General features: G+C 43.8%; 1 protein-coding gene across 1 annotated transcript; it reads left to right on the forward strand.

The window, feature by feature from the left end:
* Positions 1-3509: 3509 nt before the first annotated feature.
* CHGB (chromogranin B) lies at positions 3510-16351 on the forward strand (the record flags this gene model as incomplete). Its single annotated transcript, XM_082645696.1, has 5 exons — positions 3510-3558; positions 8261-8307; positions 8774-8867; positions 13781-15465; positions 16258-16351. The coding sequence occupies 5 exons, from the start codon at positions 3510-3512 to the stop codon at positions 16339-16341; spliced, it is 1959 nt and encodes a 652-aa protein (XP_082501822.1). The 3' UTR covers positions 16342-16351.
* Positions 16352-16945: the final 594 nt, after the last annotated feature.

A 16945-nucleotide genomic window follows, 5' to 3' on the forward strand; every position in this document is an offset into this window, starting at 1 on the left:
TGCTATATGTTTGTGAATGTATGTGTCATCGTCCAACTTTCCCAAAAAAGCAGACATTGAGACAAAGATTTGACTGCAAGTAATTTATCTGGAGATAATTCCAAGAAACAGCAGTGGGGAGTAGAGAAGAAAAACAGGAAAGGAAAGTCAGCCATAAAGAGCTTGCTATCAAGAAAATTTCCACTGTGGTTAACTAAGCTCAGTCTCGCTGGGAAACTCTCAGGGCCTACGTAGAATACATACCTCTGAGGGAGCTGTGAATCTGGGGTGTTTATACACCTCATGTTTGGGTGAGGGCTGCTCCTGGGGGTCTTGATTCCTCAGCGTTTCCAACTTGCCATTTGCACAGCTCTGTTTGCTCTGGTGACCAGAGAGAGCTATCAGGCCAAGAAATGCAGATCTTGGCCATTGGAAATCAAGCCAGTGTGCTCCAAAATGGTAAGACTGAGGGAAATTAAGGAAATGGGCAGAAAACCAGCAGCATCTGCTGCAGTGTGTGTGTGTGTGTGTGTGTGTGTGTGTGTGTGTGTGTGTGTGTGGAGGAGGAACACATGAGAGACCAGCAAGCAGCCTTCATTCTAGATCCTTACCATGTGATATGTTGCTAACTATAATAGATTTGTCAAGCACCTAATGGTCTTATCAACCCATCAGACCCAAATCATAGTTATCTCCCCTAGTTCTCAATATCTATTTCTTGCTTTCTCTCCAGTATATAAACAAATAAGTGCACCTGTTCATCTAATTTTCTGCAAACCCCAGACTGAAGAGGAAGATTCCCTGTTTTGTCACACCTGAAGGGTTGTAGCTCTATCTCTTGATCTCTTTTTTTTTTTGGCTGTGTCGTGCAGCATTCAGGATCTTAGTTCCCCAACCAGGGATCAAACCCGTGCCCTCTGTATTGGGAGCGAGGAGTCTTAACCACTGGACCACCAGGGAAGCCCCATCTCTTGGCCTCTTTTTAGAAATGTTAATATATATCTTCTTGCAAGCTATATGGAGTTATATTACCCATAACTTAGTGGGTTAAAAAATAGTTTCTATCTTCTCTTAACATGAAGATTTGACTTGTGATTTCTAAATTATGTCAAAGTGTATTAGGAATCTAACCTGACATAAGAAACCAGGTACTAAATGTATTGTAGGATCAAATTATCTAAGGAAAACTACTTATTGACATGGTCTTTATTAGGAAAAACCTTAAAGTCACAGAGATAAATGTTGATCTTATTGGCCACAAACACAGAGAATTCTGTAGACGTACATCTGCAGGGCATCAGTTTCCATGGTAATGCCATTTTCCTGGCATGCCATGTTCTCTCACCTTCCTCTGTAGACCTGGAGTCTACCCTACACCTCTCCCATCTTTACTCTCTGACTAGTGAACTCTGCTAGAGCAGGGGGAGGAGTATATTTCCTTTTGCCATTAATGTTGGGATTAACCCTGTAATCTGCTATAGCCAGTGGAATATGTATCTACTACAGTGCTTGATATAATAGTAAGCATTTATATATGCAAATGAAATGAATTCATAAATTTTGAGAGAAAAATCTAAATTCAGAACCTGTACTGCTAACCTGTGGTTTTGAACTATATGCCATTTTTTGGTCTGTTTGCTTCCTGATTCCTTCCTCTGTTCTGTATTGCTGGAGAGACTGGCTCTTGCAAACTAAATCTTACAGTCTTCCCTGTCAGTCTGTCCCAGGTATGTTCAGCCACTAAGTGGTACTTGCAGTGAAAGAAAGGAGAAGTCAGGGTTTTTATCCCCCTTTCTCTTCTTGGGAGGAAGGAGATGCATCTCTAGCCGTGGCTGCTTCTCTTCTGTGGCTCTAGCTCCCTTCCTCCATGGCCCCATGGCCTTTGTAGCTTGTAAAGCTTCCCACTCCTACCAGGCGGTCCATGTTTCTGGGGTCCAGTGAAGATACATCCTTTCTTTACCCTATCACCATTCCCTCGGGGCGTAGCAGCTGCCTGCAGTTAACAGTCTCTGGGTCTCCTCATTTTCTCCTATTTGCTTTTCAGCTTTTCTAATCCTTGAGTATTAGTTCCTGTATTAAATTCCCTCTGGTAGTTTCATTTTCCTGGCTGGGTCCTGATGGATTACCTATTTCAGGAGCCATGTGCAAAGCTATGTTTTTTTCTGAACCCTGGTTCCTAAGGGAGATATGCTTTCCTCCTTAATTCCTCCTTGAGAGCATTCCTGAGAAATGTTCTTCCCTATGGCTTCTTTTCTTTTCCTATAGTAATAGTATTCTGTACAACTTGAGATAAAATTATATCCAGAACAACATCAGCAATCAAAAAGCTAGGTCAGCCCACTCTTGTAAAGGTGTCATCTGTTCCCAAATTGATCCACAGGTTAAAGATGTCAGCTGCTACCAAATTGATCTATAGAGTTGATGCAATTCCTATCAAAATCCTCAGAGTTTTTTCATGAAATTTGAAAACTGATTCTAAAATTTATATGAAAATGCAAAGGGCCAAGAATAACCAATAACATCCCAAAGAAAAACAAGGTGAGAAGACCTTTTCCACCAGATCTCAAGATTTATTTAAAAGTTTTGGTGATAGAGAAAGTATGGTACTGCTCCAAGGATAAACAAATAGACCACCAAAATGGAATGGACTGATATTCTAGAACAGTCCAGAAACATACCCATACACATATGGACTCCAGGTTTTTTTCAAAGTTAAACTACAGAGCAGGTGGGAAATATGGTCATTTCAGGAAAAAAAAATTCCCAGAACAATTAGGTGATGATAGGGTTTAAAAAAAAAGAGTGACTGTACCCCTATCTCATACCATGTTTATTCTAAAGCCCTGTTTCCTAAGGAAAATATTGATTTCCTCTGTCATCCTGCTTTGAGAGAAATCCTGAGAAATCTTCTACCCAAAGGCTTCCCACCCCCCCTCCCCGTACATGGTGATCTGAAATTATAAAAGGTTTATAAAGTAATGAGAAAAAAGAAAAGTAAGTCTGAATGTAGGAACTGGCTGTCGACCAACTGACAACAGTGAAAAGACATACACAGCCTCAAACACATGTTTCTAGATATGGAGGTTGGGGGGTGGGGCGGTGCGGGGGAGATGAGAAATAAGCTTGAACAATCTAAGCAGGACCTCGCTCCTCTCCCCCCGACTCATTTTAACTACCTCCCCTCACCCTTCCACCCCTTCTTCTGCCTAACTCCCCACCCCCGCTCAAGACCCAGAGCACCAAGGCGACTGGACTGGCGTAAATTTCTGCCTACTTGCGCCACCGCCCCGAGGCCGCCTCATGACGTCAGGGCTGAGCGAGGGGGCGCCGCCTCCTGGGTGCCCGCCCCTCCCGGCCCTGCGGACCCGGCTTGCTCTTTAAAAGAGCGGGGCCTGCGCCAACCGCGCCACACCGCGGGGACCAGGATACAAGGCTATTTTCCCGGCGTATCTTCATCTCGCCTTCCGTCCACGTCTGCTCACCGCCAGCCGCCACCCTCTTCTCCTGCGCAGATTCCGGCGAGCCGGGCCATGCAGCCTGCGGTGCTTCTCGGCCTCCTGGGAGCCACGATGATGGCGGGTGAGTGGGCACTATGGGACGTTCAGCACCGCGGACAGCGCCAGCCTCTGCCTCTCCGGCCGCTCTGGGCATCCTGACTGGCGGATACTGGGAGACGGGGAGGGTTGAGTGGATGGTGTCTCCCTCTTGCTTGAGGTTCTTACTTTCTTCTCTTCCCTGGGTATTTCCTTTCAACTCCCCGCCCCAACGTCTGACTTGGAAAAAGCCAGAGAGCTTCCTAGCCCAACCAAAAGAGTCTGTTTTAATAGATATAAAGAAGACGTGCCCGCGCCTCCAAGGAAACCCCACATTTTATGCTCACTTCTAAAATGTCACATCCTCTTTACCTGTTTAGAGAGATGCTGTTATAGTCTTATTCTGTACCTGTAATTAAGTGCTTGTTTGGCTTTTTAAAACCACATGACCACGGAGAGACAGGAGAACATGTATTATATTAGTTGGCAACTGTATAATTTATTTTATTATTTTATTATTTAAACATGATTAGATAAAAGCAAGTCTCTTATGTATATATGTAGATAAGATATATCTTTTTTCTTAACACATTCATATATGTGTGTTCAGGTATATGTATGCACAGGTTTAGTGTAATATTTTTCTGTATTTTGTATTTCTGCCTCTGGGGAGAGGTAATTTCACATTCAAATTAATCCATCTTCAAGTTTTAAATGGAAACTGCAAGAAATATTTTGACTTTTGTATTCCAGAAAAATAATGAGTATAAAATAAGCACGAAAAATATTTTTAGAGTAGTAAAAAAAATTGTTTTAGTCAATTTGGGAAGATACAATTTTAAGTAGTAGATATTTGACAGTACCTCTTTATGTGTGGAAAATTGTGGGATTGATCTTTCAAACTACTCTGAATCTCAAAGAAATGATCTTTGGAGATTTGGAGATTTGGGGGAAAAGTGTGTGTGTGTGTGTGTGTGTGTGTGTGTGTGTGTGTTGAAGTAAAATCCATGAGTCCATTGAGAAGCAAATATGCCACCACCACATTAAATTGGAGGGGTTCTTTTAGCTGTCTTAATGACCTCATAGAATATTGTTCTTATCTGAGATTGAGATTCCTAACTAGAGTTGAGGCATTGCCATCCATGAATATGAGGGTTTCACTGACAGCAATTACGGGATCCCAAAGAGAAAATGGAAGCCACTGGTAATTTATTTTATTGCAAACTACATACATTCAGAATTTTCTAAAATTCTTGTCACTCTTACAAATTGCCTATAAATGTTCTCGATTTAATTAAAGGAAACCAAATGAATGTTTAGAGTCCTTCCTGGTCAAAAATATTTTCAGAAAGGAATTTCTTAACAAGCTAAATCTGTGCTATACATTGTGCTATAGACCACAAAAACAATGTCATTTATAAGACTTATTTAACTATAGTGGTAAAATATTTATGGCTCTTATGCAAGATAATATTTTAAGAAGGGTTTATATTTTAACAGCAACTAAAATCAAGATATTATATTCTTTAAAAAAATTTTTTTTACTGAGCTATAATTCACACACCATAAAATCCATACTTTTAAAGTACATAATTCAGTGATTTTTAGTACATTCACAGATTATCACTTTTCAGAACATTTTCATCATGGTAGAAAGGAACTCCATATGCATTAGCAGTCATTCCCCATTCCCACCTCCCCCAAATGCTTGGATATTAGACATGGTAGCCTTCAAGCAGAGTTTGTTCTTTAGCAAAATCACAGGAAACCTGCAGAAACCATCTGGCTCATTTCCTACCATTATGAGCTTCTGAAGGGAGATCTACACCTTTCTACAGGAGTTGTTCACTCTAAAAATTAATATGAGTGAAGAAGCTACATGCTATTCATATATACTAGGTAAGATGGTTTCTGCGTTCAAAAGCGTTAGCGGGGACTTCCCTGCTGGTGCAGTGGTTAAGAATCCGCCTGCCAATGCAGGGGACACGGGTTCGAGCCCTGGTCCAGGAAGATCCCACATGCCATGGAGCAACTAAGCCCGTGTGCCACAACTACTGAGCCTGCGCTCTACAGCCCTTGAGCCACAACTACTGAGCCCGTGTGCCACGACTACTGAAGCCCGTGTGCCTAGAGCCCGTGCTTCTCAGGAGAAGCAATCGCAATGAGAAGCCTGCACACCGCAACGAAGAGTAGCCCCCGCTCGCCACAGCTAGAGAAAGCCTGCGCACAGCAACAAAGACCCAAAGCAGCCAAAAAAAAAAAAAAAAAGAGTTTGCGTACCATGTTATTTTACAGCTGTATTTTCATTCTGGGATGAAACCTTAGTTTGGTAGTCTTATGGAATATTAATACTTTGGAAGTTATTCTCAGATTTATCATGTGATATTATTTGAAAAATTTTCTGCCATTTGACTACTTCACTTTTATCACAATTATTGGGTTTTCTTTTGTGCACCCTTAATGTTAACTTTTACAAAAATAAGTTAAAGTACTTTAGGGGTATCAACATACATTCGGTTATCACTTTGCTGCCACAGATTCTATTGGAAGAAATACAATGGAACTTAGATGTCTCACTAGATGCATAATATGCTTTCATAAGGAGACCTTAGTTCCTTTCCATCAAAAAGATGTCTGAAGAGCCTCAATTAGGAAATAGGATTGTTCTGTAAAAACAAACATGAGGGCTTCCCTGGTGGCGCAGTGGTTGAGAGTCCGCCTGCCGATGCAGGGGACGTGGGTTCGTGCCCCGGTCCGGGAGGATCCCGCATGCCGCGGAGCGGCTGGGCCCGTGAGCCACGGCCACTGAGCCTGTGCATCCGGAGCACAGGCTCCGCAGCGGGAGAGGCCACAGCGGTGAGAGGCCCACGTACCACAAAAACAAAAACAAAAACAAAAAAAACATGAGCTACAAATTGTTTAGAGTCACAAAAGAAAAATATTCATCTCCCCTCAAATCAGATGACTGTTACTACTTTAGCAATATCAGTAGTTAATAATACCTACTAAACATTTGTGGAAAAAGAAAAGTTATTAGCAAGAAACTGCATTTACCAAAGAAAGTTTAGTAAAGCTAGAATTTTAAAAGGCACTTTCTAGTTTATGACAGAAGTAATTCTCTCAGTTATTTCTTTTCAGAGCATTTTACAGATCTCAGGTGGGAAGAGTAAGTGCCAAAGTGGGAATGTTCTCAAATAACAGCCATTTGGGGATAAAATAATGGCCCAGCATATTGGACCCTGAGTACCAAAGGTGGCCATCCAGATCTTGTCTGAACTACATTTCAGGAAGATAGTGGGGTCATACCTTGTTAATCACTTCTTAAATATTTTACCAATGACTTTAACATACTGCATAACTTTGGGCCTATTGAAACAATTGAAGTAGATCCCAGGCTGTGCTTTGAAAAGGAAAATTCAGTAAGGTGAGCAAATGAAATAGGAGTTTTATTTCTAGATTGAGCCCTATGATATGTAATTGATTGGGAGGAGGTAAAGAGATTGGAAAGCAAATATCTGGGGAGGAAAGGTCAGGTTGCTGGTAATAAGAAACAGCATTTGAGCAGCTTCCATCTCTGATGTCTGAGAGTTTTGCTCTTGCTCCAAGTAGCTCTTCACTTGTCTCAGAGACCTGGAAGAATCTTCTGCACTGAGCTCTCCAGCCATAATAGCAGTTTCTCCTCTAGGGAGTGTCAGGAGAACTGTAGAGATGGGCCTATATGTAAATGCTTTGAGCTTCTCCAGTGGAAAGGGCTTAGAAAAAACAAAGTCAAAGTGAAAGATAAAAGAAGCAAAGCAACGTTGAAAAAGGAAAAAAAAAAAAAAAAGCACTGTAAAATTAAAAACACCCCTGAAGCATTTCCTAAGATGACAAAGGCACTTCAATCACTGGTTTAAAGTAAGCAGAATCTCATGAAATTTAATTTAAATAAATTAAAATTTATCTTTTTGCAATATCCTCATGAACCATCCATTAAACACCTATTTGCATATGATATTGCGGACTCGACAATGGCCTGGTAAAATTAGATACCTCCCATATTTTTTACATGGCTGCAGACAACATGGGGGAAGGGAAACAACACTGATACAGACACATAAGCGTGCTTGTCCAAGAAAAGGCTTGGGAGTAAAACGAGGTAATTAATTATATAAGATAATCATAACCACATTTATGTAAAGGAAGTGAGTTTCAGGGAGAATATTTTCTTGGGGACAGGAAAAGGCAAAGGGAATCACAGATCTTTACCCATTTTGAGTAGGCAGAAGGGTTGAGGAGGGCACCCCGGTTTCATTTGAACTAGGTTTGTTTTAAACTTTTTATTGACATATATGTACAGAAAACTGCATATAGATCATAAGTATACAGCTTACTGAATTTTTCCCTCCTTAAGCACACCTGTGTAATCAGCACCCAGATCAAAAACAGAACATTGCCAGTATCCCAGAAGCTCCCCTTGTGTGGATTTGATTTATATTGGATATAAGATAGCATTCATTTTCAAATCATGTTTATGACATTGCTAGGGGAAACAGCTGTGTGTGCACGTGTGCATGTGTGCGTGTGTGTGTGTGCAACTGGGGCAATTCTGGTCCCTGGGATAGACATCCCCAACTATCTCCACTCTGCTCAGCTCTGACTTTGACCCTCCTTCCAAGTAACATGCTGGGGGTGGGGTGATTTTGTGAGTTTGGGGACACACAGCTTCCAAAAATCAACTCACTTCCCATTCTCTTTTTCTTTCAAAGCTGTCAGTTCTTTGCCAGTGGACATCAGGAACCACAGTGAAGAAATGGTAAGTTGAAATGGAAGTCTGGAATCCAGACTTATATCTAGACTCTGGATTCTCCCATCCCATATCTCATCAAACTAAACAAAATAAAAACCAAAAATAGACAAACAACAATGAGGAAATGGGAGCAAGTGATGTCCCTCCTGCCCTGGGCTTTTACCTACTTCCTGGATGTTTTAGTGCCCCTGAGGATAGCTGTCATCACACTGTTTTCCTTTGAATCTGTTCAGAAATGGGTGTTTACTTCTCTTCTCTGGATAGTCTTGACCCAGTGCCTTCTTGCATTGCTCTGTGGGGAGGCCTGGGAGGTTTCATTACAGTCCTATATGTAAGTCTACATTCCTGACCCAAGGTGTCTGCATCGGTACAGGTCACATAGCCAAGCCTCTCTTGACAGCAGCTCTGGCTTAAGTAGTCGGGCATTCTAGTGATACCAGCTTTGCCAGCCTGCTTTCTGGTTTCCCCCTAGGTGACTCGCTGCATCATCGAGGTCCTCTCAAATGCCTTGTTGAAGTCCAACACTCCACCCATCACCCCTGAGTGCCGACAAGTCCTGAAGAATAGTAAGTATCCTCCACTGCAGGAGATCTTTGTCCCTTGAGTAGTTCTTTCTCTTGCTCCCTCTGTTTCGCCTTCCTTTACCTCCATATGAACCAGAGGCATGATGCAGTGGGAAGACTACAGGCTAGATCAGTATCTGGGGAGATAACCTATGGCTTCCAAACCCTGCTCTGCCACTTAATAGCCGTGTTACCATGGGGAAGACCCCTTGCCTCTCTGGGTTTATTTCCTCAAAGTAAAATGAGGGAGTTGAAGTCAATGATAGTCTGTGAGCTGTCTTTATAGTTCTTAAATTCCTTGGTTTGAGAGTTTGGCATTTTAAAACAGGCTTTCATTTGGGTGGAGGGAGGTATGGGAAGTGCTCGTTTGTGATTAGACAGGGAGGTGAAGTGTTCTGGAAGCAATGGAAGATGAAAGGATAGGAGACAAAAATTATTCTTCTCTTTACCTTCTACTCTTCTGACAAAGAGGAGTTAGAAGCTTGGAAAGGTGACTGGGAAACTTCTGGCCTGTTTACATGACAGATTGGTTAAGCCATTTTAATACATAGCTTGTTAGAATGAGAGGTACTACCAAATGGTATCAGGAGTTCCAGGCCTGAGAACTGGAAGGGATGGGGGTAGACTTAGAGCATCCAAGGAGTCAGAGCAATGGTCTTCTGGGTCTAGACTGGAATGTTCCTCTATACAAAACAGCTTATGTTGAAAACAAAATTTGAACAGTGATACGAGCAGTATCCATTGGAAGTTGACATGAAGAGGTAAATTTTACAAAACTATGCATCTCTGGGACTTCCCTGGCAGTCCAGTGGTTAAGACTCTGTGCTCTCAGTGCAGGGGGCATGGGTTCGATCCCTGGTTGGGGAACTAAGATCCTGCATGCTGCACAGCATGGCCAAAACAAAAACAAAAACTATGCATCTCTTTTAGCATGAAGTCAAACTGATTCAAACAAATCTGAAAAGCTCTGTTCTCTTCAACACCTTTCTCTGCTTTTAAATTTTTAGTCAGGCTGAGAACAGTGGATTTTCTTTTTTATTTTCACCTTCAAAATCTCCTATTGCAAGATAATACTCTCTTCCTGTTGCTGCACATGAGGCCCATGCATAAAATTATAACAAGTATGAGTGACTAGCCAAAAGAGTAACCCGGGGGGACTCAATCCACTATTGGGGGCTTCAGGATAACCAAAGTAGGTGTGGGGGCCTGAGACTGTAGGAGACCCATGCACAGTGGAAGGAAGCTTCTCTACCACTCCCAGCCTACATGCCTCTTTCAGAATTTCTCCCCAACTTTCTTTTCCAGCAATTACAGGAATGAGCTTGTTAGAATGAGCTTGTTAGCCATTGCAGGGAATGAGTGAGAGCAGGGTGGGTCTCCAGGCAGGGACTAAATGCTGCTCCTTTGGGCAAACCCATCTCGTTATCTCCCTTCCCCTTTCTTTGTTTACCAGATGGATGCAGAATTTTTGGGTCTGTCATACTAGGTCATCAAAGAACCAAGATTGCTTAGGAAGAGTTGTTGATTGTAGGGCTTTGCTAACTGCCAAGATCAGATTCTTAGCTCTCAGATAGGAGTCTAGCCTCTGCTCATCACTGATTGTGCCCTGGGGTCTTTTGAGTCTCTTGAGAGAGCCCCAGGAAAACTGGTAAAAATCAAATGACCCATGTCTATCAGGACCTTGGAGACACCATACCCAGAGAGCCATTAAATACTGAGATCAGGGAGATTTGAGCTCCTCCGGGGTTGCAGACTCAAACACCAGCCAGGGCCAGACAAACCCATAAGAGAAAGGAATAAAACAGGACAGGAAGTGACTCACGAACTGGAGGATACATGCCCCTTCTAAGGAGGAATAGATTTTTCTCAGCTTGAAACCTATTGTGAGAGAAATATAGATTCTGTTACCAGATCTTGGGATTTTTCAAAAGAATTTAAAATTTGGATATCTAAGCAATATCTCCTAGTATTTAACTATTGCCTCTGAATTCAAATTTACTAAAAATGTTATTTAGGCCAAATAGAATTCACCTTTGGGCTACCAGTTCATAACTTCTGTCGACTGAAAAAAAAAAAAAAGAAGCACAACCTAAAATTTGAGATTTATATTTTATTCCATGGACATACATTCCAGGGGACAACCTCTCAGATACAGTCTGAGGGACTGTTTTGAAGAGGTAAGGGAGGAGCCAGGATATACAGGCGTTCTTGCAATAAAAACCAGATAGTCAGAACATCAAACTATTACTGTTAATTAAAGAAAACCAGACATCTTAAGTTAACGAATTTAGCACTTTTCTATGTATGGGAGGATGCAGGAGTCTGGGCTTATTGAAGTCATTCCTTTGATACGAATCTTAATTATCTTGTTTTTTTCCATCCTGAATCCCCTCTGGGTACACAGTTAGGTGTGGCTGCAGTGCCTAGATGGCCAGGACATCCTTTGTTTACTGATTTGGCAAGCGACAAAGCTTCTGTCCTCTTCTGGTTTTCTCTCTCAGGCTGAAATGTCTTATGCCGATCACAGGACAGGTGGATCTGTCTGCCAACAAGTTGGATGAATTCCTTCATGTAGCCTCCCTCCCATCCCCAGCCCATCTCTGTCTCCACTCCCACTCTCTCCAGCACATCTCTGGAGTGAGCACACGCTTACTTGAGCAAACAAACATTTGGGGAGCAGGGAAGAATCATTGTTTCATGGCTTGAAGAGACCTTAGGGAATTCATAGTCCAATTTCTTAACAGGTATAAGAATCTCTTTGATCTGGTCATCTCTGGCAACATGAGAGTTAGGGATGGAAGGTGCATTTTCCCCTTTTTACTTGAAGTAAGAGTGAGCTTCACACCTTGGTTTTACAGATTGACAAGACTGTATGCTGCTGATCACAGCCCTCCTGAGATCTCACCTGAGGGGACTTAAAGCTCAATTTAGGAGGAAGTGCTAAGCCTCAGGCAAGCTACTACAAGCAGCACACATTTAACCTGGAAAAAATAAAAATACTTCCCTTCTTGACCAGCAGGCAGTAGGAAAGGGGCCACACAGCCTCTGCCTCGGGAAGCTGAGATTCTGTCTGGATGACATCAGTATCTGCTCAAAGCCTCCCTGCTTACCTGTGCATACCTGGTCAGCCGTGCCTCAGTGCTGCACACACCACAACTGGCTCTTAAAAGGCAAAGGCACCGGTGAAGGGCCAGCCCTCAGGTGTCTGGGTGTGAAAGGTCAGGGACATTTCAGTTGCCTCATAAAACATGAACATATGATCATGCCAGGCTGGGCTTTTAAGCAGAGACGAATAGACTGTCTGCTATTTCTTGGACATTTTTACAAAACAGACCAATTTTTTCTGCTTTGCAAATATCAGTTCAAAATGACTCATCAAGAGCCATTCAACAGAAATATCATGTGAACCACAAATATAATTTCAAATTTTCCAGTAGCCACACTAAAAAAGTAAAAAGAGACAGGTGAAATTAATTTTAATAATACATTTAATTTTGTCCAATTTATTTTATTCAATATATAATTTGTACCTACCATATGTTTATAATATATGTTACCTTATACATCCAAAATATCATCATTCCAACATATCAATATGAAAATTTGAGATATTTTACATTCTTGTTTTTCATCTGAAGTCTGAAATCTGGTGGTTTCTTACATTTACAACATGTCTCAGTCTGGACCAGCCACATTTCAAGTCCTCAGCAGCCACAAAGGTTTGGCGGCCCCCACCATGGATGGCGCAGACGTCAGCCTAGAGCTGTGATCAGCCTTGGCTTCAGGTGTTCTATATGAACTCAGTGACATCAGTTGAAATCCAAGCCCTCCCAGCTAACAACTCAGACAGTGTCAACCGCGTATCTTCTTTCACAGGATGCCCTTGAGTTAAGGAGGATTTAGTGAAGATGCTGTCAACATTTAGAAAAGATGAGAAAAAATAGCATTCAATTAAAATGTCGGTTATACTGTCTACTGTTGATTTGTGCAATACAAAGATAACTCAGTTTACTGAAGTTCATTCTCAACATTTGAGAACATGTGGGGTGGATGGGACCTGAATGAGGGAAGGACATGGTCCTTTCCACTGCTGTGCAGTTTTCTCAGGGAAGAAACAAACACCCTGCTTATCACCAATTACTAAGTTTTATTGTCACTCACTGCTAAGTTGCATCTGCACAGTTGATTGGATAATAAAAGTCTGATAAACTAACACAAAATTTTTAATCCTTTGTTGAATCTGATATTTCCCATTTTGGGCATTTAACTTCATTGAGCTGGATTCTAGTGGGAACCATTTACACAATGCTAACTTTTAAACCCCTACTTAGAGCAAACATGGAAATAATGGTCCTGAATTACACCTCTCTGAGCCTCAGTGTCTCTGTCCACAAAAAGGGGAGGCTGAAGTACACAAATTCTAAGGTGTCTTCTGGTTCTAAATTCTAGTATTTTATAAACCTATATTTGGATTTCAATTTGGTCATTGAAAGATGCTTGTTGGGTGTTATGAAAAAATAAATATGCAGAGAATTTATTATCAAATTTAAACACAGCTAAGGAGTTTTCATACCATTTCTTTCTTTCTTTTTTAAAATATTTATTTATTTATCTGGCTGCGCTGGATCTTAGTTGCAGCATGCGGGATCTTGGTTGCAGCAGGCGGGATCTAGTTCCCTGACCAGGGATCGAACCCTGGCCCCCTGCACTGAGAGTGTGGAGTCTTAACCGCTGGACCACCAGGGAAGTCCCCATACCATTTCTTTTAAAAGTAATCTGAGTATATTCTTTATTAACTTAAAAAATTACCCAAGGACTTTCAGGATCTTTAGGATTTGTAGTGATCACTGAGGCCGTGCTTACTGAACCACAAACAATTCTGAAGTGATACTTACTCTTTTCTATTTTCATTATAGGTGGAAAACAGCTCAAAAATGAAGAGAAAAGTGAAAATGAAAACACAAGGTTTGAAGTGAGATTGTTAAGAGGCCCAGCTGATGCCTCAGAAGCCCCCAGGACCTCCAGTAGGGAGGACGCAGGGGAGGGGGACGCCCAAGGCCAGACAGTGACAGACACAGAGGGCGGTGGGCACAGCCGAGAGCGGGCAGGCGAGTCCCAAGGCAGCCAAGTGGCCAAAGAAGCAAAGACACGCCATTCTGAGAAGAACAATGGACACGACAGGGAGGAAGAAGAGGCGGAGAAATATCAGAAGAGGGAGCGTGTGGAAGACGGCCGTGAGGAGGGACACCCTGGAGGGGCAGGAGAGGCGCAAACTGCTCTTCCCAGCCACAGAAGCCAGACTCCAGCTAAGAAAGACGAGTCAGCGTCCAGATACGGTACGCAGTCCGCGGGGGGCCTGGAGAAGTCGCACAGCCGGGAGAGGAGCAGCCAGGAGAGCGGAGAGGAGACCGGGAGCCAGGAGAATGGGCCCCGAGAGCCGCAAAGCCACCCCGAGCGCCGGGAAGGACCTGAGGAGAGCGAGGAGGATGTCAGCCCCGAGGCGGACAAGCGACGCTCGAGGCCAAGATACCACCACGGGAGGAGCAGGCCCGACAGGTCCTCTCAGGAAGGGAGTCCTCCCGCTGAGGGAAGGGGGTACTCCCGGGAGGAGCCGCACGTGGGCACGGGCGGCTCAGGGGAAAAGAGAGCCCGCCATCCAGCCCTCTCCAGGCCTTCGGAGGAAGAAGCCGAATACGGGGAGGAAGTGCGGAGTCACCTGGCTGCCCGGGCTCCCGGGGACCCGGAGGGGGCACGATATGGGGGCAAAGGAAGTGAAGAGCACCGGGCTCCCAGGCCTGGCGGTGAGGAGAGCCCAGAGCAGGAGGACGGGAGAAAAGACCTCAGCCTAGAGCTGAATGGCGTGGCGCACGGCCGTGACGAGGAGAGCGAGGAAGAGAGAGGCCAGGAGGGGGGGACCCGCCACAGAGCCCGGGGAGGGGACCCGGGAGCCTACCCCACTCTGCACCAGACGGAAGAGAAACGGTTCTTGGGTGAAGCGCACCATCGTGTTCGGGACAAGGCGAGACGGCATCCTCCAGGCGAGTTGCGAGATTACCTCGACTATGATGAGCAGAGGGGTGAGGAGGGAGCCCGAGGGAAGTGGCCGCAGCGGGGGGACCCGCAAGACGCCGAAGAGAACAGGGAAGGAGCTAGGCTTCGAGGCAAACAGTACGCTCCGCGTCGCATCACCGACAAGGAGAGGTTAGCGGAGCTCGTCGGTCCGTACGACGACCCTCCCCAGTGGAAGAGCAGCCGGTTTGAGAGAAAAGACCACATGGATGACAATTCTCTTGAGGGTGAAGAGGAGAACGGGCTGACCTTGAATGAGAAGAATTTCTTCCCAGAATACAGCTATGACTGGTGGGAGAAAAAGCCCTTTGAGGAGGATGTAAACTGGGGGTATGAGAAGAGAAACCTGGCCCCCAAACTGGATCTGAAAAGGCAGTATGACAGAGTGGCCGAACTGGACCGGCTCCTTCACTACAGGAAGAAGTCAGCTGAGTTCCCGGACTTCTATGGCTCGGAGGAGCACATACGCCGTCGCCACGCAGCAGGAAATGAAGAGGAGAGGGCCGGCCAAGGAGCTCTGACGGAGGAAGAGGTATGGCGTGGGGCTTTTGCTTAAAACTAACTTCAGGTGGTTAATTTTAATATGTTATAGACAAGACTATCTGATACTATGGGGAGATACGGATGGGAATTAATCACCATGGGACTGTACGCCTAGTAACGGAGCGGACACAGCCTCTGGGTTTGAGTTCCACCTGGCATCTAGCCATTGTCCACAGCCCTGTCCACTTCCTCCCACTGCAGTGCTTCTCAACCTCGGCTGCATCAGGATGTTCTAAAGCTCCCCGGTGCTTTCAATGTTCAGCCAAGGTTGAAAACCACTGGTCTAGTGTCTTCTCCTTGGTCATTTGGCTTTTCATCACTGTTTCCCAGGGTAGAAAAGAACAGGTGATACAGAAGTTCGTTGCTTAGTTCTGTCTCTGTCATCTCCTGGCCTAGAACAGTCAGACATCTACGTGTAGGAGAAGTAACATTACCAGAGCTTTACCTTCCTTAACAATGTTTTTTTTCCCCCAATATTGATCATGTAGGTTGGTGCTTCTCAGGCTTGAATGTGCCTCAGAATCATGTGGGATTTCTAGCCTTAGAGTTTCTGATTCCGTAGGTAGGTCCCAGGTGGGGCCCAAGAACCTGTATTTCTGACGAGTTCCCTGGTGATACTGATGCTGCTGGTCAAGGAACCACACTTTGAAAACCACTGATGTCGGGTATCTCCTAGAGCCTCTAACATATCAAAAATTCCCCTTTCTGTTCATACTCCCTAAAACTGCAAAGAACTAAATGGATCTGGGACCTCATGCCTCTACTTTTCTGTATTTTCTAGGAAAAAGAACTTGAAAACTTGGCTGCGATGGATTTGGAACTACAGAAAATAGCTGAGAAATTCAGTGGTAACCGAAGGGGCTGATGGTCATTGGAGCAAAGGGCAGATTTTAAAAGCAGCCTCACATGATCTGTTTTCCACCACTTCACTGAAAGACCCCATTCATTTACCCGAAGGCAGAAGGTAGAATTTACTGTTCATCAAATGTTTGACACGATTGGAAATGTCCTTCATTTTTGCCAGAATGTTATTGAAAATATGAATAGCATGACTTGTAGCATATTCTTTATCAAATAATAGATATATTAACATGCTTGTGACAATGACTGTGCTACCGTCCTTGAAAAAATGTCTCAGTTTGAAGTAATAAAAGATTCACCTGAGGCCAAAAGTGTCATGTTCTCAGCTTCCTTTGGGCTAATAGGGAGGAGTGTGACTTTTAGATCCATTCTTCAAAGTAAATTCTAAAATTTAGCACTAAGATTGGTTGGTTGGTTGGTGTTTGGATACAGAAACAAACAAAAAAGGAAAAGAGCAAACATCTGAAATAAAAGAATGTGGGGGGGGCTTCCCTGGTGGCGCAGTGGTTAAGAATCCACCTGCCAAGGCAGGGGACGCAGGTTCGAGCCCTGGTCCAGGAAGATCCCACATGCCGCGGAGCAACTAAGCCCGTGCGCCACAACGACTG

The sequence above is a fragment of the Mesoplodon mirus genome, assembly GCF_964341445.2.
Source record: "Mesoplodon mirus genome assembly, chromosome: 15".
Lineage (NCBI taxonomy): Eukaryota > Metazoa > Chordata > Mammalia > Artiodactyla > Ziphiidae > Mesoplodon > Mesoplodon mirus.